This window comes from Apostichopus japonicus, chromosome 4, assembly GCF_037975245.1.
Source record: "Apostichopus japonicus isolate 1M-3 chromosome 4, ASM3797524v1, whole genome shotgun sequence".
Lineage (NCBI taxonomy): Eukaryota > Metazoa > Echinodermata > Holothuroidea > Aspidochirotida > Stichopodidae > Apostichopus > Apostichopus japonicus.
The window spans coordinates 7,343,478-7,367,664 of record NC_092564.1 but is presented as its reverse complement, the minus strand read 5'-3'; the positions used below and the strand labels follow the sequence as shown (position 1 = coordinate 7,367,664).

Here is a 24,187-nt window from a genome sequence, read left to right as displayed (position 1 = left end):
GCTATAGGCAATTGCAGTGATTACGTAATCTATCCCGCGTGTCGAAGCTATATACAATCGCCATAGCGGAATTGTTTACGTGTAAATGATATCAGAAAGCTACTTTTCAGGGGTATATACCCTCGCTTGTTCGCATTTTTGTTCCTTCAAGCCCAAGCAGGCACGAGTGAGCATTATTACGTGTAGATTGCGTCCATAAGGAACGAATTAGACGCTAATTTCGGGCATAATTTGTACATATGTATGGTGATTTCTAAATAAATACACTAGGGAAACCATTTTCACGGTCAATAAATAGCTATTACCGATCTGCTATAGGCAATTGCAGTGATTACGTAATCTATCCCGCGTGTCGAAGCTATATACAATCGCCATAGCGGAATTGTTTACGTGTAAATGATATCAGAAAGCTACTTTTCAGGGGTATATACCCTCGCTTGTTCGCATTTTTGTTCCTTCAAGCCCAAGCAGGCACGAGTGAGCATTATTACGTGTAGATTGCGTCCATAAGGAACGAATTAGACGCTAATTTCGGGCATAATTTGTACATATGTATGGTGATTTCTAAATAAATACACTACGGAAACCATTTTCACGGTCAATAAATAGCTATTACCGATCTGCTATAGGCAATTGCAGTGATTACGTAATCTATCCCGCGTGTCGAAGCTATATACAATCGCCATAGCGGAATTGTTTACGTGTAAATGATATCAGAAAGCTACTTTTCAGGGGTATATACCCTCGCTTGTTCGCATTTTTGTTCCTTCAAGCCCAAGCAGGCACGAGTGAGCATTATTACGTGTAGATTGCGTCCATAAGGAACGAATTAGACGCTAATTTCGGGCATAATTTGTACATATGTATGGTGATTTCTAAATAAATACACTAGGGAAACCATTTTCACGGTCAATAAATAGCTATTACCGATCTGCTATAGGCAATTGCAGTGATTACGTAATCTATCCCGCGTGTCGAAGCTATATACAATCGCCATAGCGGAATTGTTTACGTGTAAATGATATCAGAAAGCTACTTTTCAGGGGTATATACCCTCGCTTGTTCGCATTTTTGTTCCTTCAAGCCCAAGCAGGCACGAGTGAGCATTATTACGTGTAGATTGCGTCCATAAGGAACGAATTAGACGCTAATTTCGGGCATAATTTGTACATATGTATGGTGATTTCTAAATAAATACACTAGGGAAACCATTTTCACGGTCAATAAATAGCTATTACCGATCTGCTATAGGCAATTGCAGTGATTACGTAATCTATCCCGCGTGTCGAAGCTATATACAATCGCCATAGCGGAATTGTTTACGTGTAAATGATATCAGAAAGCTACTTTTCAGGGGTATATACCCTCGCTTGTTCGCATTTTTGTTCCTTCAAGCCCAAGCAGGCACGAGTGAGCATTATTACGTGTAGATTGCGTCCATAAGGAACGAATTAGACGCTAATTTCGGGCATAATTTGTACATATGTATGGTGATTTCTAAATAAATACACTACGGAAACCATTTTCACGGTCAATAAATAGCTATTACCGATCTGCTATAGGCAATTGCAGTGATTACGTAATCTATCCCGCGTGTCGAAGCTATATACAATCGCCATAGCGGAATTGTTTACGTGTAAATGATATCAGAAAGCTACTTTTCAGGGGTATATACCCTCGCTTGTTCGCATTTTTGTTCCTTCAAGCCCAAGCAGGCACGAGTGAGCATTATTACGTGTAGATTGCGTCCATAAGGAACGAATTAGACGCTAATTTCGGGCATAATTTGTACATATGTATGGTGATTTCTAAATAAATACACTACGGAAACCATTTTCACGGTCAATAAATAGCTATTACCGATCTGCTATAGGCAATTGCAGTGATTACGTAATCTATCCCGCGTGTCGAAGCTATATACAATCGCCATAGCGGAATTGTTTACGTGTTAATGATATCAGAAAGCTACTTTTCAGGGGTATATACCCTCGCTTGTTCGCATTTTTGTTCCTTCAAGCCCAAGCAGGCACGAGTGAGCATTATTACGTGTAGATTGCGTCCATAAGGAACGAATTAGACGCTAATTTCGGGCATAATTTGTACATATGTATGGTGATTTCTAAATAAATACACTAGGGAAACCATTTTCACGGTCAATAAATAGCTATTACCGATCTGCTATAGGCAATTGCAGTGATTACGTAATCTATCCCGCGTGTCGAAGCTATATACAATCGCCATAGCGGAATTGTTTACGTGTAAATGATATCAGAAAGCTACTTTTCAGGGGTATATACCCTCGCTTGTTCGCATTTTTGTTCCTGCAAGCCCAAGCAGGCACGAGTGAGCATTATTACGTGTAGATTGCGTCCATAAGGAACGAATTAGACGCTAATTTCGGGCATAATTTGTACATATGTATGGTGATTTCTAAATAAATACACTAGGGAAACCATTTTCACGGTCAATAAATAGCTATTACCGATCTGCTATAGGCAATTGCAGTGATTACGTAATCTATCCCGCGTGTCGAAGCTATATACAATCGCCATAGCGGAATTGTTTACGTGTAAATGATATCAGAAAGCTACTTTTCAGGGGTATATACCCTCGCTTGTTCGCATTTTTGTTCCTTCAAGCCCAAGCAGGCACGAGTGAGCATTATTACGTGTAGATTGCGTCCATAAGGAACGAATTAGACGCTAATTTCGGGCATAATTTGTACATATGTATGGTGATTTCTAAATAAATACACTAGGGAAACCATTTTCACGGTCAATAAATAGCTATTACCGATCTGCTATAGGCAATTGCAGTGATTACGTAATCTATCCCGCGTGTCGAAGCTATATACAATCGCCATAGCGGAATTGTTTACGTGTAAATGATATCAGAAAGCTACTTTTCAGGGGTATATACCCTCGCTTGTTCGCATTTTTGTTCCTTCAAGCCCAAGCAGGCACGAGTGAGCATTATTACGTGTAGATTGCGTCCATAAGGAACGAATTAGACGCTAATTTCGGGCATAATTTGTACATATGTATGGTGATTTCTAAATAAATACACTAGGGAAACCATTTTCACGGTCAATAAATAGCTATTACCGATCTGCTATAGGCAATTGCAGTGATTACGTAATCTATCCCGCGTGTCGAAGCTATATACAATCGCCATAGCGGAATTGTTTACGTGTAAATGATATCAGAAAGCTACTTTTCAGGGGTATATACCCTCGCTTGTTCGCATTTTTGTTCCTTCAAGCCCAAGCAGGCACGAGTGAGCATTATTACGTGTAGATTGCGTCCATAAGGAACGAATTAGACGCTAATTTCGGGCATAATTTGTACATATGTATGGTGATTTCTAAATAAATACACTAGGGAAACCATTTTCACGGTCAATAAATAGCTATTACCGATCTGCTATAGGCAATTGCAGTGATTACGTAATCTATCCCGCGTGTCGAAGCTATATACAATCGCCATAGCGGAATTGTTTACGTGTAAATGATATCAGAAAGCTACTTTTCAGGGGTATATACCCTCGCTTGTTCGCATTTTTGTTCCTTCAAGCCCAAGCAGGCACGAGTGAGCATTATTACGTGTAGATTGCGTCCATAAGGAACGAATTAGACGCTAATTTCGGGCATAATTTGTACATATGTATGGTGATTTCTAAATAAATACACTAGGGAAACCATTTTCACGGTCAATAAATAGCTATTACCGATCTGCTATAGGCAATTGCAGTGATTACGTAATCTATCCCGCGTGTCGAAGCTATATACAATCGCCATAGCGGAATTGTTTACGTGTAAATGATATCAGAAAGCTACTTTTCAGGGGTATATACCCTCGCTTGTTCGCATTTTTGTTCCTGCAAGCCCAAGCAGGCACGAGTGAGCATTATTACGTGTAGATTGCGTCCATAAGGAACGAATTAGACGCTAATTTCGGGCATAATTTGTACATATGTATGGTGATTTCTAAATAAATACACTAGGGAAACCATTTTCACGGTCAATAAATAGCTATTACCGATCTGCTATAGGCAATTGCAGTGATTACGTAATCTATCCCGCGTGTCGAAGCTATATACAATCGCCATAGCGGAATTGTTTACGTGTAAATGATATCAGAAAGCTACTTTTCAGGGGTATATACCCTCGCTTGTTCGCATTTTTGTTCCTTCAAGCCCAAGCAGGCACGAGTGAGCATTATTACGTGTAGATTGCGTCCATAAGGAACGAATTAGACGCTAATTTCGGGCATAATTTGTACATATGTATGGTGATTTCTAAATAAATACACTACGGAAACCATTTTCACGGTCAATAAATAGCTATTACCGATCTGCTATAGGCAATTGCAGTGATTACGTAATCTATCCCGCGTGTCGAAGCTATATACAATCGCCATAGCGGAATTGTTTACGTGTAAATGATATCAGAAAGCTACTTTTCAGGGGTATATACCCTCGCTTGTTCGCATTTTTGTTCCTTCAAGCCCAAGCAGGCACGAGTGAGCATTATTACGTGTAGATTGCGTCCATAAGGAACGAATTAGACGCTAATTTCGGGCATAATTTGTACATATGTATGGTGATTTCTAAATAAATACACTACGGAAACCATTTTCACGGTCAATAAATAGCTATTACCGATCTGCTATAGGCAATTGCAGTGATTACGTAATCTATCCCGCGTGTCGAAGCTATATACAATCGCCATAGCGGAATTGTTTACGTGTAAATGATATCAGAAAGCTACTTTTCAGGGGTATATACCCTCGCTTGTTCGCATTTTTGTTCCTTCAAGCCCAAGCAGGCACGAGTGAGCATTATTACGTGTAGATTGCGTCCATAAGGAACGAATTAGACGCTAATTTCGGGCATAATTTGTACATATGTATGGTGATTTCTAAATAAATACACTAGGGAAACCATTTTCACGGTCAATAAATAGCTATTACCGATCTGCTATAGGCAATTGCAGTGATTACGTAATCTATCCCGCGTGTCGAAGCTATATACAATCGCCATAGCGGAATTGTTTACGTGTAAATGATATCAGAAAGCTACTTTTCAGGGGTATATACCCTCGCTTGTTCGCATTTTTGTTCCTTCAAGCCCAAGCAGGCACGAGTGAGCATTATTACGTGTAGATTGCGTCCATAAGGAACGAATTAGACGCTAATTTCGGGCATAATTTGTACATATGTATGGTGATTTCTAAATAAATACACTAGGGAAACCATTTTCACGGTCAATAAATAGCTATTACCGATCTGCTATAGGCAATTGCAGTGATTACGTAATCTATCCCGCGTGTCGAAGCTATATACAATCGCCATAGCGGAATTGTTTACGTGTAAATGATATCAGAAAGCTACTTTTCAGGGGTATATACCCTCGCTTGTTCGCATTTTTGTTCCTTCAAGCCCAAGCAGGCACGAGTGAGCATTATTACGTGTAGATTGCGTCCATAAGGAACGAATTAGACGCTAATTTCGGGCATAATTTGTACATATGTATGGTGATTTCTAAATAAATACACTAGGGAAACCATTTTCACGGTCAATAAATAGCTATTACCGATCTGCTATAGGCAATTGCAGTGATTACGTAATCTATCCCGCGTGTCGAAGCTATATACAATCGCCATAGCGGAATTGTTTACGTGTAAATGATATCAGAAAGCTACTTTTCAGGGGTATATACCCTCGCTTGTTCGCATTTTTGTTCCTTCAAGCCCAAGCAGGCACGAGTGAGCATTATTACGTGTAGATTGCGTCCATAAGGAACGAATTAGACGCTAATTTCGGGCATAATTTGTACATATGTATGGTGATTTCTAAATAAATACACTACGGAAACCATTTTCACGGTCAATAAATAGCTATTACCGATCTGCTATAGGCAATTGCAGTGATTACGTAATCTATCCCGCGTGTCGAAGCTATATACAATCGCCATAGCGGAATTGTTTACGTGTAAATGATATCAGAAAGCTACTTTTCAGGGGTATATACCCTCGCTTGTTCGCATTTTTGTTCCTTCAAGCCCAAGCAGGCACGAGTGAGCATTATTACGTGTAGATTGCGTCCATAAGGAACGAATTAGACGCTAATTTCGGGCATAATTTGTACATATGTATGGTGATTTCTAAATAAATACACTACGGAAACCATTTTCACGGTCAATAAATAGCTATTACCGATCTGCTATAGGCAATTGCAGTGATTACGTAATCTATCCCGCGTGTCGAAGCTATATACAATCGCCATAGCGGAATTGTTTACGTGTAAATGATATCAGAAAGCTACTTTTCAGGGGTATATACCCTCGCTTGTTCGCATTTTTGTTCCTTCAAGCCCAAGCAGGCACGAGTGAGCATTATTACGTGTAGATTGCGTCCATAAGGAACGAATTAGACGCTAATTTCGGGCATAATTTGTACATATGTATGGTGATTTCTAAATAAATACACTAGGGAAACCATTTTCACGGTCAATAAATAGCTATTACCGATCTGCTATAGGCAATTGCAGTGATTACGTAATCTATCCCGCGTGTCGAAGCTATATACAATCGCCATAGCGGAATTGTTTACGTGTAAATGATATCAGAAAGCTACTTTTCAGGGGTATATACCCTCGCTTGTTCGCATTTTTGTTCCTTCAAGCCCAAGCAGGCACGAGTGAGCATTATTACGTGTAGATTGCGTCCATAAGGAACGAATTAGACGCTAATTTCGGGCATAATTTGTACATATGTATGGTGATTTCTAAATAAATACACTAGGGAAACCATTTTCACGGTCAATAAATAGCTATTACCGATCTGCTATAGGCAATTGCAGTGATTACGTAATCTATCCCGCGTGTCGAAGCTATATACAATCGCCATAGCGGAATTGTTTACGTGTAAATGATATCAGAAAGCTACTTTTCAGGGGTATATACCCTCGCTTGTTCGCATTTTTGTTCCTTCAAGCCCAAGCAGGCACGAGTGAGCATTATTACGTGTAGATTGCGTCCATAAGGAACGAATTAGACGCTAATTTCGGGCATAATTTGTACATATGTATGGTGATTTCTAAATAAATACACTACGGAAACCATTTTCACGGTCAATAAATAGCTATTACCGATCTGCTATAGGCAATTGCAGTGATTACGTAATCTATCCCGCGTGTCGAAGCTATATACAATCGCCATAGCGGAATTGTTTACGTGTAAATGATATCAGAAAGCTACTTTTCAGGGGTATATACCCTCGCTTGTTCGCATTTTTGTTCCTTCAAGCCCAAGCAGGCACGAGTGAGCATTATTACGTGTAGATTGCGTCCATAAGGAACGAATTAGACGCTAATTTCGGGCATAATTTGTACATATGTATGGTGATTTCTAAATAAATACACTAGGGAAACCATTTTCACGGTCAATAAATAGCTATTACCGATCTGCTATAGGCAATTGCAGTGATTACGTAATCTATCCCGCGTGTCGAAGCTATATACAATCGCCATAGCGGAATTGTTTACGTGTAAATGATATCAGAAAGCTACTTTTCAGGGGTATATACCCTCGCTTGTTCGCATTTTTGTTCCTTCAAGCCCAAGCAGGCACGAGTGAGCATTATTACGTGTAGATTGCGTCCATAAGGAACGAATTAGACGCTAATTTCGGGCATAATTTGTACATATGTATGGTGATTTCTAAATAAATACACTAGGGAAACCATTTTCACGGTCAATAAATAGCTATTACCGATCTGCTATAGGCAATTGCAGTGATTACGTAATCTATCCCGCGTGTCGAAGCTATATACAATCGCCATAGCGGAATTGTTTACGTGTAAATGATATCAGAAAGCTACTTTTCAGGGGTATATACCCTCGCTTGTTCGCATTTTTGTTCCTTCAAGCCCAAGCAGGCACGAGTGAGCATTATTACGTGTAGATTGCGTCCATAAGGAACGAATTAGACGCTAATTTCGGGCATAATTTGTACATATGTATGGTGATTTCTAAATAAATACACTAGGGAAACCATTTTCACGGTCAATAAATAGCTATTACCGATCTGCTATAGGCAATTGCAGTGATTACGTAATCTATCCCGCGTGTCGAAGCTATATACAATCGCCATAGCGGAATTGTTTACGTGTAAATGATATCAGAAAGCTACTTTTCAGGGGTATATACCCTCGCTTGTTCGCATTTTTGTTCCTGCAAGCCCAAGCAGGCACGAGTGAGCATTATTACGTGTAGATTGCGTCCATAAGGAACGAATTAGACGCTAATTTCGGGCATAATTTGTACATATGTATGGTGATTTCTAAATAAATACACTAGGGAAACCATTTTCACGGTCAATAAATAGCTATTACCGATCTGCTATAGGCAATTGCAGTGATTACGTAATCTATCCCGCGTGTCGAAGCTATATACAATCGCCATAGCGGAATTGTTTACGTGTAAATGATATCAGAAAGCTACTTTTCAGGGGTATATACCCTCGCTTGTTCGCATTTTTGTTCCTTCAAGCCCAAGCAGGCACGAGTGAGCATTATTACGTGTAGATTGCGTCCATAAGGAACGAATTAGACGCTAATTTCGGGCATAATTTGTACATATGTATGGTGATTTCTAAATAAATACACTACGGAAACCATTTTCACGGTCAATAAATAGCTATTACCGATCTGCTATAGGCAATTGCAGTGATTACGTAATCTATCCCGCGTGTCGAAGCTATATACAATCGCCATAGCGGAATTGTTTACGTGTAAATGATATCAGAAAGCTACTTTTCAGGGGTATATACCCTCGCTTGTTCGCATTTTTGTTCCTTCAAGCCCAAGCAGGCACGAGTGAGCATTATTACGTGTAGATTGCGTCCATAAGGAACGAATTAGACGCTAATTTCGGGCATAATTTGTACATATGTATGGTGATTTCTAAATAAATACACTACGGAAACCATTTTCACGGTCAATAAATAGCTATTACCGATCTGCTATAGGCAATTGCAGTGATTACGTAATCTATCCCGCGTGTCGAAGCTATATACAATCGCCATAGCGGAATTGTTTACGTGTAAATGATATCAGAAAGCTACTTTTCAGGGGTATATACCCTCGCTTGTTCGCATTTTTGTTCCTTCAAGCCCAAGCAGGCACGAGTGAGCATTATTACGTGTAGATTGCGTCCATAAGGAACGAATTAGACGCTAATTTCGGGCATAATTTGTACATATGTATGGTGATTTCTAAATAAATACACTAGGGAAACCATTTTCACGGTCAATAAATAGCTATTACCGATCTGCTATAGGCAATTGCAGTGATTACGTAATCTATCCCGCGTGTCGAAGCTATATACAATCGCCATAGCGGAATTGTTTACGTGTAAATGATATCAGAAAGCTACTTTTCAGGGGTATATACCCTCGCTTGTTCGCATTTTTGTTCCTTCAAGCCCAAGCAGGCACGAGTGAGCATTATTACGTGTAGATTGCGTCCATAAGGAACGAATTAGACGCTAATTTCGGGCATAATTTGTACATATGTATGGTGATTTCTAAATAAATACACTAGGGAAACCATTTTCACGGTCAATAAATAGCTATTACCGATCTGCTATAGGCAATTGCAGTGATTACGTAATCTATCCCGCGTGTCGAAGCTATATACAATCGCCATAGCGGAATTGTTTACGTGTAAATGATATCAGAAAGCTACTTTTCAGGGGTATATACCCTCGCTTGTTCGCATTTTTGTTCCTTCAAGCCCAAGCAGGCACGAGTGAGCATTATTACGTGTAGATTGCGTCCATAAGGAACGAATTAGACGCTAATTTCGGGCATAATTTGTACATATGTATGGTGATTTCTAAATAAATACACTAGGGAAACCATTTTCACGGTCAATAAATAGCTATTACCGATCTGCTATAGGCAATTGCAGTGATTACGTAATCTATCCCGCGTGTCGAAGCTATATACAATCGCCATAGCGGAATTGTTTACGTGTAAATGATATCAGAAAGCTACTTTTCAGGGGTATATACCCTCGCTTGTTCGCATTTTTGTTCCTTCAAGCCCAAGCAGGCACGAGTGAGCATTATTACGTGTAGATTGCGTCCATAAGGAACGAATTAGACGCTAATTTCGGGCATAATTTGTACATATGTATGGTGATTTCTAAATAAATACACTACGGAAACCATTTTCACGGTCAATAAATAGCTATTACCGATCTGCTATAGGCAATTGCAGTGATTACGTAATCTATCCCGCGTGTCGAAGCTATATACAATCGCCATAGCGGAATTGTTTACGTGTAAATGATATCAGAAAGCTACTTTTCAGGGGTATATACCCTCGCTTGTTCGCATTTTTGTTCCTTCAAGCCCAAGCAGGCACGAGTGAGCATTATTACGTGTAGATTGCGTCCATAAGGAACGAATTAGACGCTAATTTCGGGCATAATTTGTACATATGTATGGTGATTTCTAAATAAATACACTACGGAAACCATTTTCACGGTCAATAAATAGCTATTACCGATCTGCTATAGGCAATTGCAGTGATTACGTAATCTATCCCGCGTGTCGAAGCTATATACAATCGCCATAGCGGAATTGTTTACGTGTAAATGATATCAGAAAGCTACTTTTCAGGGGTATATACCCTCGCTTGTTCGCATTTTTGTTCCTTCAAGCCCAAGCAGGCACGAGTGAGCATTATTACGTGTAGATTGCGTCCATAAGGAACGAATTAGACGCTAATTTCGGGCATAATTTGTACATATGTATGGTGATTTCTAAATAAATACACTAGGGAAACCATTTTCACGGTCAATAAATAGCTATTACCGATCTGCTATAGGCAATTGCAGTGATTACGTAATCTATCCCGCGTGTCGAAGCTATATACAATCGCCATAGCGGAATTGTTTACGTGTAAATGATATCAGAAAGCTACTTTTCAGGGGTATATACCCTCGCTTGTTCGCATTTTTGTTCCTTCAAGCCCAAGCAGGCACGAGTGAGCATTATTACGTGTAGATTGCGTCCATAAGGAACGAATTAGACGCTAATTTCGGGCATAATTTGTACATATGTATGGTGATTTCTAAATAAATACACTACGGAAACCATTTTCACGGTCAATAAATAGCTATTACCGATCTGCTATAGGCAATTGCAGTGATTACGTAATCTATCCCGCGTGTCGAAGCTATATACAATCGCCATAGCGGAATTGTTTACGTGTAAATGATATCAGAAAGCTACTTTTCAGGGGTATATACCCTCGCTTGTTCGCATTTTTGTTCCTTCAAGCCCAAGCAGGCACGAGTGAGCATTATTACGTGTAGATTGCGTCCATAAGGAACGAATTAGACGCTAATTTCGGGCATAATTTGTACATATGTATGGTGATTTCTAAATAAATACACTACGGAAACCTAGAGTTTTTGCTATCCGAGCCGGAAGTTTTCGTCACTTGTAAACAAACCTCTTCACTCAGTGTAAACAATTTTCCTACGCTGCTCCTGGGAGGCCTAAATGGGTCTAAAATTGCCTCAATTGACCCAATTTTCTCACCACATGTACTTCCATTCATGCTCTTCAACATGCAAGCCACAAAAAAACTAGATTATGATTGATAACAGGTCACAAAAGATGTTCTCCTGCTGCTTTTTGGCACTTTTCCTGAAGGAGAACAATATAAAGCGGATTGATATAGACTCTAAAAAGGAGTATGCCACCTTTAGTGAATGAGGCCAACGAGGTAAATGATTCTGGAGGATTCATGTCAATTGGGTGCGCGCGTACCATGTATGGAGGGTCATGTGATGTGTTCCAGGGTGGTACTATACTGATATTTCTCTGTAGCAGTTCGAGAACAGTGTTAGTGACTTCGTGAAAGATTGGTCGGTTCGGACATGGGAACTAACGGCATAAGAAGGTACTGGTACTTCAGGCCTACGAAATAGTGCTAATGCTAACGTTCAACCTTATTCTCTTGAATGAAGGCAGGCCTTCTACATAATAGATCTTACTTATTAATACAGTTCTAGAGGCAAGCTTTGTCTCATATGGCCTAACGTTATTACAACACGCTATAAGTGAATGAAATGTGGGGAAATGTTTAGTTCAGTGCAACCACGGAATTCTCCATGGAACAGAGCCTAATGCTGCTCGACGGAAATATAGCTATCACGTTAGGCTACAAGCACGGTTATTGCTAGGTAACGGGTGTCGTCTGCTGCTCTAAGCACGCAAACACATTTACGTAGGATGGTGACTTCGAAGTTCGCCCACTTAAGACTTAAAACACCCCAAAACTAAATCTTCTGGTATAAATCACCAGAAAATATACTTCATATGGTGGGAGAATTGTGTTTTAGTACGATACACGGCCAAACTTTCTTTCCTGCAAACTGTTTTCACGTTGTTTTCCAAGAAAATTCTTCGTGATTGTGGAACTGGTATTTCTTGCTAGAGTATTGCGAATTTCGGCCACGCAACCTACAGTGTGGCGCTGGTAAAAATTGGTGGCGCTGTTGCTTTTTCAGTAATTATAACAGACTTCATAGATCTTTCGTCATTTTATTGACAAATATGTAAGTAATTTCTTGCACACGGGTCATTTTGGAGAGAAAATAACTGTAGCTTCGTAATTTTTCGTGAAATTGGCTGTTGCTATAGGTTGTCATGGTGAAATCGTGTGTTTCTTAAGGGTGGCCGATTTTCGCAGTATGGCGAACTTCGCAATACTGACTATACTAGTTGGGTGAAATTATCATGCGTAATAGGGAGAGTAGTATATTAGTACCACCCTGGAACACATCATATGACCCTCCATACATGGTACGCGCGTACGCGCGTATTTACTGTGTGATAGTTTCTCCAGATTCATTTACCTCGTTGAATGAGACCATCTTGTAACGATTCAATGCTCGGGAAGTTTCGGGCGGGATATTAAGTTCGGTCGGATATTATATTTCCTTTCTAAATATGGTCGTACAGTTTCTGCATATAACAAATGGTACTGCTTCAAAACAGCGTAGGTTAATTATATCCAATATGATGTGCTATACATCGACATAAGCCCAACAGGAACATAGCAAAAAAAATATATGAATGAGGGAGGGGAGATCGTTAAAAAAAGTTGGGATAGAAACTAACAAAATCAGTAATTTTACATAATTTCGACAATAATACTAGACGTATCAAGTTAAATTTGAATCTAGGAATAATGTAAATTTGATTTCCTTTGTCACAAGTTACGTCGCTCCCTATGGCGCCTATATGGTATGTGATATCACAATGTAACAGTATTGAATTACTGTATTAACAACGGTAATAAACACCAATGATTTACTTATATGGTTGCAAGTATCGACAGAATACTGACGGCGTAATAAAAACACGCGAGAGTACTATAGTCCGTCTTTCTTGTTATAACACATCAGTAACGCAAAATTCGAAGTTACCGCGCTTCCTAAATAACTTACTACGTAACTGTACTGAACAAACGGCTGGGATATAAAAATTATCGAGGTCAATGTCTGCGTTGCTAGGTAGCAGAACTCGACTCTGCGATATATAAAATTTCGTGAAAATGGACAATTGACATCTACTGCGGTGTATCATGTAAGAAATTTACAATAACATTAAGTGGAAGCATTTACAGATGTGGTATTTCAATGTCATGATCTCGTCCTTCTCGATTTATAAACCAGTTTCCCCAGTGTTTTCTTTTTTTCTGTCAAAATCTATGCTAAGGTAGGTAGTCCCGTTAACGTTAGTATAGTCCTAATACCTTATGTGCAATAGTAGCCTATGTCATACTAATGTAGGCCTAATGCTAAGTTCGTTAACATTCTAACCTTTACTCCAACGACATAGGTTTGACCTATGTATTGTGGTTATTGTTACTGTAGTGTTACTGTTGGCGTAACGTAGACTAACGTAAGCAGTTATCACAAGTAACGGTGTCGTAGCAGCAAAAATTTGACAGTAAGAGAGCAGACGTTGCAGAAGCCAAACAAGCAACAAACTAGCCTAAGTCAGCCCTACACTACAGTAGCAGAATAGGTAACTTAAAGGCATTGAAGACTCGCCCCAAACCGCGTGCGGTCGTCTGAAATAGTTAACTTTCCGTTGCTTGCAAGTGACGTTTTGTTCGTGTCGCTACAAAATTCAGACAGTACAGTAATGAAACGTGATACCTTGTTATATTTAGCTGGACCTGAGATGTCCATCACTTTATTGTTTCTACACTGTGCTGTGTGTATTGACCCCAGCTGTATGTTCTGACTGTACACTAGTGTCTAATTACCGATGGTTACAAGCTGTGTGTGTGTATTTTCGTGATCGATGGTGGTGTTTAACGCTTCTGTTACACCTCATTCGAAAAATTGGTCAGATTACCAGCATTAGACGTTTCTTTTTTGCGCGAGTCTTCACACCCTTTAAAACCGCAATATTGCGAACTGTCAATTTCAGTTTTAGCCAAACTCTCAGTGAAACAGTAAGAAATATACTTTTCCTTACCACTAAGCATGATAGATTAAGCCTAGCCTATGGCCCTATGCTATATCAGTTCCTAGTTAAATTTTGATCAATTGCCAAAACAAAACACATCTTCATTAAAGTTAGATTTTTGCAAAATACAAATTGTAAAAGCTGCCAACTGGTAGTGATAGTCGATATGCTAATGAAATAACCAAATAGTCAATGTTACATGGAAACGAAAAAATTACGCTGTTTTGTGTGATTGAAAAGATAAATGGAACTTCAAATTCAAACACCAGTAGTCAATCTTTGACAAACTGACTGAAAGCAGGTGATAGAACACAATTCAGTCAGACAGTTTTGTAGGATAGCCAATAATACAAGCTCTTTAGGCCTTTAACCATAAGAATTTTATAATTTAGCGTGGCCATGTTTGTATAAAGGGCCGGCTATACTATTTCACTGGCTACCATAGGCCTAGGAGGCGGGGGGCTGCAGCCCCCCCGACCATATATTTTGGTGAAAATTCGGGCAATATGCTGAGAATTTTTCGAGCACCTACTGGAAGAAGAATAATTTTGTTGGTGCAATTTTCTGACAGATGGCAATGACACCTTTTTTTTCTTCGTTTATCTGCAAATTAGCAAAGCCTGGAAAGGGTAATTTCTTACGATCTAGGGAGTATCTTTACTCAAAACATGTCTGTACGCTCGGCGCCAACCTGTGGTGGCGCTCCGCTTAGATAGTGTCAAAAGGGCCCCTACAGACCATTCTCTAGCCCCTGACCAATACCCCTAGCTCCGCCACTGGCAACTACTGAAAGAAGAAGAATTTGCAATGTATTTTTCAATGGTTAAACTTATATTATTATTTTTATTAACATTATTGTTGTAACAACTTCCCCAATAATTACAACCAATATGGAAGGGTAATAACAAGGAAAATGATTGTACGTTATTGGCATGTGATGTAATAACCGAAGAATGCCTATATGATATGCACATTAACATGTGGAACAATTTTGGTTATATTTTCCGGGCAAGTGGTTACAGCCCCCCCAAATCAAATGAGGCTCCTAGCCTCCTACGTCTATGCTGGCTACACAACTAGAGAAATGGCACTCACTTGTGCAATTTCATTGTCAAAAATTTACACATATGTATGTGCTTAAAGCATTTTCAGAACTTCTGCAGTCTATTATGGAATAGGCCAACACAGAGAAACTTTTTAAATGTAAGACGATAGTTTGTCATTATTACAAGCTGCGATTACTAAACGCTAATCTAAATATGACCTAAAACTCTGCCATTTTACTTCCGTGCCATGGCTTGATTCATCGTTTAGCTCATTAACCATGATTGGGGGAATGAGCAAGAACCCCATCCTTCTTTATCTTACGATTAGACAAAAAGCCACAATTTTAAGCATTTAAGGCTAAAGATAGACTTACTTATTGTAGGGATGAACCTTCTAATGGGAAGTATGCTAAGCAGTATTACTATAGGCCCCAGCAATATGTTAACATTTAAAACTGCAAATTGATTGCACTGCAATTTGTTTGATAAAAATCCTCCTCAAAGTTATAAACAAAAATTTGTCAATATAGCAAAATGATTGTTCCTAGAATGGGATTCAGTTTTTCCATCGTTCTTTTTCCTTGAAGGCAGCCGAAGTATTCTTGAAATCCCTGCTCTACTCTTCTCTGCCGTGCCATTTTCTATATTGTATCAAATAAACCTGGAGAGTGATCCTGGTTACACTACTGACTAGCAACCTCGTTAAAGAATGGCTATGTAGAGGATCACCATAAGCTAAGGGCTGGATAGTTAGTTGGCAGGGTACAGGACTTGTAATCCTGTGGTGAATGGTTCAAACCCAGTTCCAGCCAAGTATTTCTGTGCTCTCTGCAAGTTTAGCTATATCTTCTCGAATGGACTGAATGGAAAATAGCCCCTGAGCAAATTAGTTTTGTAAGACAGATAAATTTGTAATGACATTCTATAAATGAGTTCAAACATGAATGATCTTCTTCTCTAAAAATTGAATATATTCCTTTAAATATGGGTTGTACAATAATTAAAGAAAAGTTAAAAATTACATGTGATCTGTTATTCCAGAACTTGAAAAATGTCAACAGCTGCAAATGGATTAAGCAGCTCCATGAATGGAAGAAAGGCTCCTGAGAAGATGAACGGAGCTGATGAAAATGGTTTCCAACTTCCTGGGGTAGACCACTCACAACTGATCAATAGGTTGTACTCTTATGCACCGAAACAAGCAGAAATTAATACCAGGAGCTTGAGACATCAGAAAGTGACACCAGCTCAACGGAAGACTAGATCACAGCCTACAGCAATCAAGCTAGAACCTCTTGTAAGTGCTTTCAATTTAGTCATCAGGAAAATTGTTACCTTTTAAGTTTTCATCAAAGAGACTCCCTACCCCCTCATTTTTATTTTGATAAATATTTTTGTTATGCTTCCAACAGCCAAACCTCTCCAAGTTTCAGAAACATAACCAACCAGATAACATACGACAGAGAGCTGCAGAAGCATTAGCACAGGCAAGAAAGAAAGCACAGCTTGCAGATGGTTTGGCAACAGAGGAACCGTACATCAAAAAGAAAAAGAGGAGCACTTCCGTAGAACCTTTAGAGCGACCATGCAGTGTTTCACCTCTTCCTGATCTCCCATCTGACCTGAAAGAGGCTCAAGTGAGTAACTTATATATTCAGAATTAGTGGTCCTTTGAAAATGACATAAATGTTGTCACTGTGCTTCCAGTTTGATAATCCCTTGGTTTCATGTGTTTCAGTGTTATCAAAGCAGTCTAGAAAATTCACAGTCTACACTTCTCTTACTGCCAACTTTAGAGCAATTATTTGCTCTTGGGTGAGGGAGGGGAGAGGAGGGGTTTGATGGTCTAATTGGATCCTCCAGAAAATAGCATTTAGTGTTACAACTGTAGGAAACAGAGTCACAAGCTAAACGGTGGAGGAAATACAAATCCATCCATGAACTTTGAGTTGTCCAGATATGCTGTTTATTTGACCACAGTCTTATGAATTAGTTGAATTTGCACAACCAAATGATACTGTACTTCAGGAGTCATACTAGTTTTCAGGAAGCATACTTACATTTTAACTTTGTTTATGTATAATTATGTATGATATGTTGCAGTTCATACTGGCAATATTCCTGTATTACATTCATTGTTCTCTCAGGGTGATTGGGAATCTCCTTTTTGATCTTTTTGATCTTCTTGAAATAAACATTTAGCCTTTTTGACTAAAGAATCATGTTCAAGACATGTTTGCATCAATGTACAATGATTCCAGTCCAAATTTCATCGTAACTTTGAAGAGAGACTACTTTTTGCTCATATAAATCTTGATGTTTTTCCATTATTCACGTAGGATGCCTTAAATGGAAAGCAACTGCGATCTCCCACTCCACCAAAGGAAAGAAAATCAGTCAGTCCTCCAGGAAAGCCATCTCAATCTCCACTACATCCTGACCAATGGGAAGGGCTGACAGATATCCAAGAAATAATCCACATTATTCGCACCAAGCGTAAACTGGGATTTCTCTACATGAGTCCTGCGGTACCAAAGTCATCCATTAAGTACCACCCATATAATCTCAAGTATGTGTATGCTTTCAGTTTGCAATTTCCAAACTCTCATTTTGATGTATTACTTTGAAAAGTACTTGTTATATAGTTCTCTGGATATTAACGTAAATGTACTTTTGTGCTTAGATATAACTTCTGTATAAAAGAGCTGACCTGAAAACCAAAATTACTGTCAGTTCAGACTCTGTGTAAAAGTAAGTTGGCCTGACATTTCGATCCTAGCAGGATCTTCTTCAGGGGCTAAATGACAAGTAACAGTAACAGAAGGTACACAGACACGCACAGAATACAGACAGGTTAATGAGCATGGTGAACACAAAGAGATAGATGTAAGGGGATTAATAGTAGACAAGGGATGGAGAGAAAGAAGAAGAGGAGAGGTAGGAGATAACCAATGGAGGGACAAAGAGATGATTAAGGGAAGGGGATAGGGAAAATAGAGTTCAGACCAGATCTGTTTAGAACTGTTATGCAGCTTGAACCTTCTTCTGATTGAGGAAACCATCAAGTATTCAAGTTAAAAGTAACTGATCAAATGGCAAACTGTTGGAGAAATTATGAAGAAACTTGTAGAGAACATATTAACTTTATTCCAGAATGGGACTCAAACCAGTGACCTCTGGGTTACAGGGTTAAAAATTGCAAGGGCTTATAACACTAGAGGTGACTGGTTAAAATCCTGCACTAGCAAAATATTTCATTTCTCATTTTGTAAGTACCAGATGAAATAAGCAGTTGGCTTAACTAAATTTGAGAAAAAAATAAACTGTGATGCCTAACTGACATTTCAGTGGACAATATATTATTCTGATAGCCTCTAGACAACACTTTTGTAACAAGGGGAAAACATGTTATAGCATTGAAGCATTTTTGCCTGAATCCAGTAAAAGTTGTTTTTAATGTCTTTCTTCATTCTTTCTTATACTATTTGTACTACAGAATTGTAGCTCATGGCAACATTAACCCATCGGACTATTGTACGATAAGTGCAAAGGGTGTCTCTCGGGTTAGGAACAACAGTGAGGCAGATTTCACAGAGTTAGATCGTTGGGAGGAAGAGTACCATTACTACACCAAACTGGTCCAGATTCCACTCTTTGCGTTGTTCAGGAGATGGAAAGCATTCACAACCTGGAGGAAGAACGTCAGATCAAGGAAGATCACAAATTGTAAAAAACAACTGCAAGAGAATCTGTTTATCGTCAATCAGGTAAAAGCCATCGCTTAATAAATGACCGACATATTTCATACTACAGCATAGTTTTACTTTCAGTAAAAATATTTGCAGTGCATTGAAAATTTATACATCTCTGATACGCTTTCAAGAATATAATCCGACCCGTAATCTTCGTTCAAATGATAAGTGAATTAATATCCAACCATTCTCGGGAAGTAGATCTTTTTCAGTCACTGCAGCGCGATTGTGGAATATGTTACCACTTGAAATCAAGACGGCTAAGAGAGTGTCTAAGTGTGAAGCTTAAAACTCACCTTATGCGACAAGCTTTTGCGTCTTCAGCACCCTTTTCTGTGTGCGATATAAATCTTTGCTATTATTTTTATTAGTGTTTAATGAACACTTAATTGGCAAAACAGCACTTGAAGATGTTTGTTGTGTTTGCATTTTACCATCATGTATCATTTACAGGAATAGTATTTAAAATCTGAACAGTTTTCATATATATAAATGAAGTAAAAGTGCTTTTTTGATGAATGCTTGGTTTAATGGACAGAAAGACAAACAAACTACTTATCTACTGCAATAAGCCAGTGTAGGTGAATGTTTGCCTCTGAAGAAGACCTGTTTCTTGTTTTCATTATTTTTTATTATTATTATTTTCCCTTCATTAAGAGTATGGATTTGATAATAGTTTCTCTTGATTACACTTATTTCATTCCTGTCTATAGTCCCTGAGACCAGCTCTACTAAATGTACGAGAAATGTGTTACAGGATCAGTGATATGGGATTATGCAGAGTTGAAAAGGGTCATACCTATGCACTGGAAGAGTTCAGATGGGCTCAGTTCAATCAACTGAATGAGGTGAGAGACCATAATACTACAAGCCTAGATAAATTCAAAATGAATTTTATGTAAAAAAGATTTAATCTGGTGTCTTGATACAACAAACACCAAACCTTTCCGCTGTCAAATATTTGAAATGATGTAGATAGTTGTTGCCATGGTCTAATAGGATACTTCTTTGTTTCTGCTACCAGGTTAAAGAGATATAAACACACACACACAAAAAACATGTTGCAAACATTTGATAGTAACCTTTCGAGACTCATGGCAATATGATGTTCCTAAACATTTATAAGTCACATAGTGATTTAAACATTGAGAAGTGAATCTTGAAGATTTTGTTGTCAGTTGGGGTGTACTTGAGGAGACAATTTTGTTCGGGGGGTCAAAATGTTTTTTTTCTCTTTTTGGCAGCTTCACTGTCAGTCAGTATGTGTGATTCGAAAGGAAGGCTATATTAACCTTTAATTGTAGTGTGCTGTATATTTTGATAGGAAGCCAACCAGAATTTGCTCTCTTTCTGTAAGTTTCTCTGTTTTTTTTTTTATTCTAATGTATCAGAACAAATAGAATGACATATAATCTGAAATGTCTTACTTAACTGCATTACATCAACCGTACTCTTTTACTCGATAAATGTAAATCTTTTGCCCTCAACCATTAGGTGGCTGGCAGACTGGCTGAGTTTCGCGAGCTAGTCAAGGAGGTCGTTAGGAGTGCCTGCAGAACAGCGTTGTTAGAGGCCGGATTTACACCAGACGATTACTTTATTGATGCCGAAACACCAGGCGGTAGGTTCCATCTCAGCTAGGGTAGTGTATTATCTCTAATGGTGCTTCGGAGAAAGTATAACAAAGTGTTGTTCATGTAACAGACAGATCCAGTGTATGAAGAGGTTCAAGTTAGTAATATAGCTCATCATAGTTCAGTAAATAAAGACAGGCCTGACAAGAGTCGAGGTCAGAGGCAATATCGGATAAAAAATATGTATTCTTATCTTCAGAGTGGCCTCTATGGTTAAGGAAAAAGTGAAAAAAATGCCTTCGAACAAAGCACCCGTTGATATATTTTTCACCGGAGCCTAACCTAGCTCTTGACACCCCTGAATAAAGGAAATAAGTCCAAGCAATTGAGTTGATAGACATGACAGTAAAGTTTCGTCTCAGAATTAAATTTAAATAAAATCTGATACATGATGTTAAATAGAATGTTCATATTCTCAGTAATTTATCAAAAGCACACTTTTAAGAACCCCAAATTGCTTAGGAAAATTTCATGGAGCATTAAATGGTTTGGAATTGTGGCTGTTCCTCAGAGGATCCCTCTTGTCCTTATGTCTAATTTTCATCTCTGCTCGTTAATAGATGATGGCATGCCACCCGGTACAGCTGCTTCCAGTTATCTGATGCAAAGTACCTTTGATATGGACATCTATGGGGAAGCACCGGATAAAATGACTTACACAGAACAGGCCAATAAGAGATCCCACTGCAAGAGACTTACATGGTAATGTATTTTTTTTTTCCCCTGTTAACTACCCTTTGGACTTAAATGATTAATGACAAAACTTGTGTATGTTACCATTTTAATTTAGGCAAACCAATTTTGCATAATTGTCATTCATATTTCTGATCGACAAATAAAGTCACCTTACTATTCATCAAAGAAGTATGTAAAGATCTTTTTTGCTGTTGTTTGTCTAGCTCTTACATCAAAATGTCTCATTCTACCAACAGTTTTATCCGGCTTGCTGACTATCTCATCGTGAACACGATGCACGTTCTGGCCGTCAATTCTGTCACTACGCTCTTGAACTACTTGAGAGAGCAACTGCACAATACTCCAACTTTGGCAATGATCCAAGGAAAAGAAGATGAAGAAGATGGGAAAGATGATGATAAGGTAAACATCCAACCTAAGCCACTCCCCCCCCCACCCTCCCGCTCCTATCTTAACCCATTCCTTCATCTCTCTCCTCATTGGGTGTTAAACAAAGAATTTCTCCACAAACGAAAGCTAGCTACAAAAGTTATTGATATTTTCTATTGTTTGAGGCATAACATGTTTTCATACATCCCACATGTTTACATACATAGTACATTATAACCAACTTGCATACTTTCATATGAACGATTTTTCATGTCAAAACAAATCTTTCAACACAATACTTTCCAACAATAAGGACCTTTTTCCTCTGTTGCGTGTCGGTTGAAACTTTTCTTATCTGCCACAGACAAAGTTAGTAAACTGCTCATTACACTTGTGTGTACGCTTTCTTCACTCTGCTCAAATTAGGCTGTAGTAACAATACATTTAGTTCACATTTCTCCTTTTGTTTTCAAGCTTGATCACATTGCAATATATTTGCCCACTCATCATCATCATCATAATCATCATCATCATCATCATGTAGTCACCCAATTTCACAATTATGGTCTATAAGTGTTAACAATAAGGAAGTCATTGCTACATTTTAATTTACCAAAACCTGAACAGGCAACTACGGTGGCAGGTGGTACCCTCGGCGCACCATCGATCGCCGGTACCCACACTGGAACAACCCCCGATGATGGCACTGGAGAACACGACCTGGCCCCTCTCTTCAAGACTGAGTTTGTCCTCGAGCCTTACCAGATCAGATTTGCGCCAGATCTTGATGAATATCAGGAGGGTATCGCAGAGGTGATCCAGAAATTCCAGGAGTGTGTCCTCGGAGTAGAGAATTTAGTACCCGATGGATACTTTGATGCATTCACCAGGTGAGAATGTAACAACACTTACAACAAACCCAAATTCTTTACTTACCCCCGGCCCTATTATGTCTCCTCCTGATACCCTTAATTTCTACCTATTGGATCAACATAGTTTCACTACCAATATGAATACACAAATAAATTGTACATTGTAGTTTCTGTTTTATCATGTAAAATCGATTCAACGATGCATGTTACTTACATGAAACGCCTTGGAAATCATATATCGTATATCATACCTGTCAGACTGAAACACACGTGTAATGTTTGTTAAAGGGGTGCTCAATTAGAGAGGCCTTTCTGGTGACATATAAACTGTATGGAAAGTACTAAGGGTGCATTGCCTTCTGATTTCAACCCTTGCAAGCTCAGTATGTACAATACAGCATCAGATTCATGTAGCCAAATGACCTCTGACCTTTAAGATTTTTAGATATGGATTTATCTCTCATTTTGCTGTTTGCTGCAGACCAATAATCAATGGCAAGTTTGAAGAGAAGTCTGCAGGAGATGGACCTAGTCTTCCAGCCATGTTTGAAGATGACAAACATCTGCTAGGAGTTACACAAGGAATTCAGGTAAGCTAGGACACTTGTCAACTTTCTCGATGAAACGTCGTTCATTCTTTGTGAATTTGCATCCCTCTTTTTTAATAGTAATAAAGAAACCATTCATGAAATTCTCATCATATTGATAGTAACTTATGTACTGGCTGTTTTACCCATTTCTTTCTAATGATTTTGTTGCAAGTACTAATATTCTCCACCTTCCTGCTATATCTTTGCTTTAGAGTAGGCCCTACCTGTACAGATCTCTTTTGGTAACACTTGTGTCGATTTTCCGTTATCCAATTACAGGCAAATGTTAATTTTTTACTTTAACTGTTTTCATGAGACTGATTTGATGTATCCATAATTTATAACATTTAAGATTTCCAAGATTTGTGTACACGTATGTTTCTCCTCGTACAGTCTGCAGTTAACACTGCCTTTGAGTCTGCAAGTCAGTATGCTGACACCTTTGAGAAGTTTCGAGAATTTTACAAGGAAAACGAAAGCCAGAATTTAGAAGCCATGCAAGAACAGGAACATGGTAAGATGTCTCGCCAGTTTTCTTGTCTTCAGTTTCATTATATTCTAGTGTAATAAAATTGCCCTTCCATTATATTATGTATCTTTCTATCGATGGATTTGATTCTAGATCTTGATTCAGTGATGGTATTTTTGTTATTCGCACAGAAATAGAT

The 24,187-nt window shown here is 38.7% G+C and overlaps 1 protein-coding gene across 6 annotated transcripts in view; it reads left to right on the top strand.

The window, feature by feature from the left end:
- Positions 1 to 24,187, top strand: part of LOC139966316 (dynein axonemal heavy chain 6-like) — a 173,035-nt gene that overhangs the window by 96,699 nt on the left and 52,149 nt on the right. For 4 of the 6 annotated variants that reach the window (XM_071969186.1, XM_071969185.1, XM_071969184.1 and 1 more), the window contains exons 1-12: positions 13,511 to 13,666; positions 16,648 to 16,903; positions 17,019 to 17,243; positions 17,946 to 18,175; positions 19,103 to 19,373; positions 20,072 to 20,206; positions 20,853 to 20,979; positions 21,553 to 21,694; positions 21,925 to 22,090; positions 22,685 to 22,947; positions 23,411 to 23,519; positions 23,913 to 24,033. In XM_071969186.1, coding sequence (XP_071825287.1) covers positions 16,658 to 16,903; positions 17,019 to 17,243; positions 17,946 to 18,175; positions 19,103 to 19,373; positions 20,072 to 20,206; positions 20,853 to 20,979; positions 21,553 to 21,694; positions 21,925 to 22,090; positions 22,685 to 22,947; positions 23,411 to 23,519; positions 23,913 to 24,033 — 2,035 coding nt within the window. In that variant the 5' untranslated portion in view covers positions 13,511 to 13,666; positions 16,648 to 16,657. Of the gene's footprint in view, positions 1 to 13,510; positions 13,799 to 16,647; positions 16,904 to 17,018; positions 17,244 to 17,945; positions 18,176 to 19,102; positions 19,374 to 20,071; positions 20,207 to 20,852; positions 20,980 to 21,552; positions 21,695 to 21,924; positions 22,091 to 22,684; positions 22,948 to 23,410; positions 23,520 to 23,912; positions 24,034 to 24,187 lie in introns of those variants that run through there. The other 2 variants (XM_071969182.1, XM_071969183.1) reach the window with 2 other exon arrangements.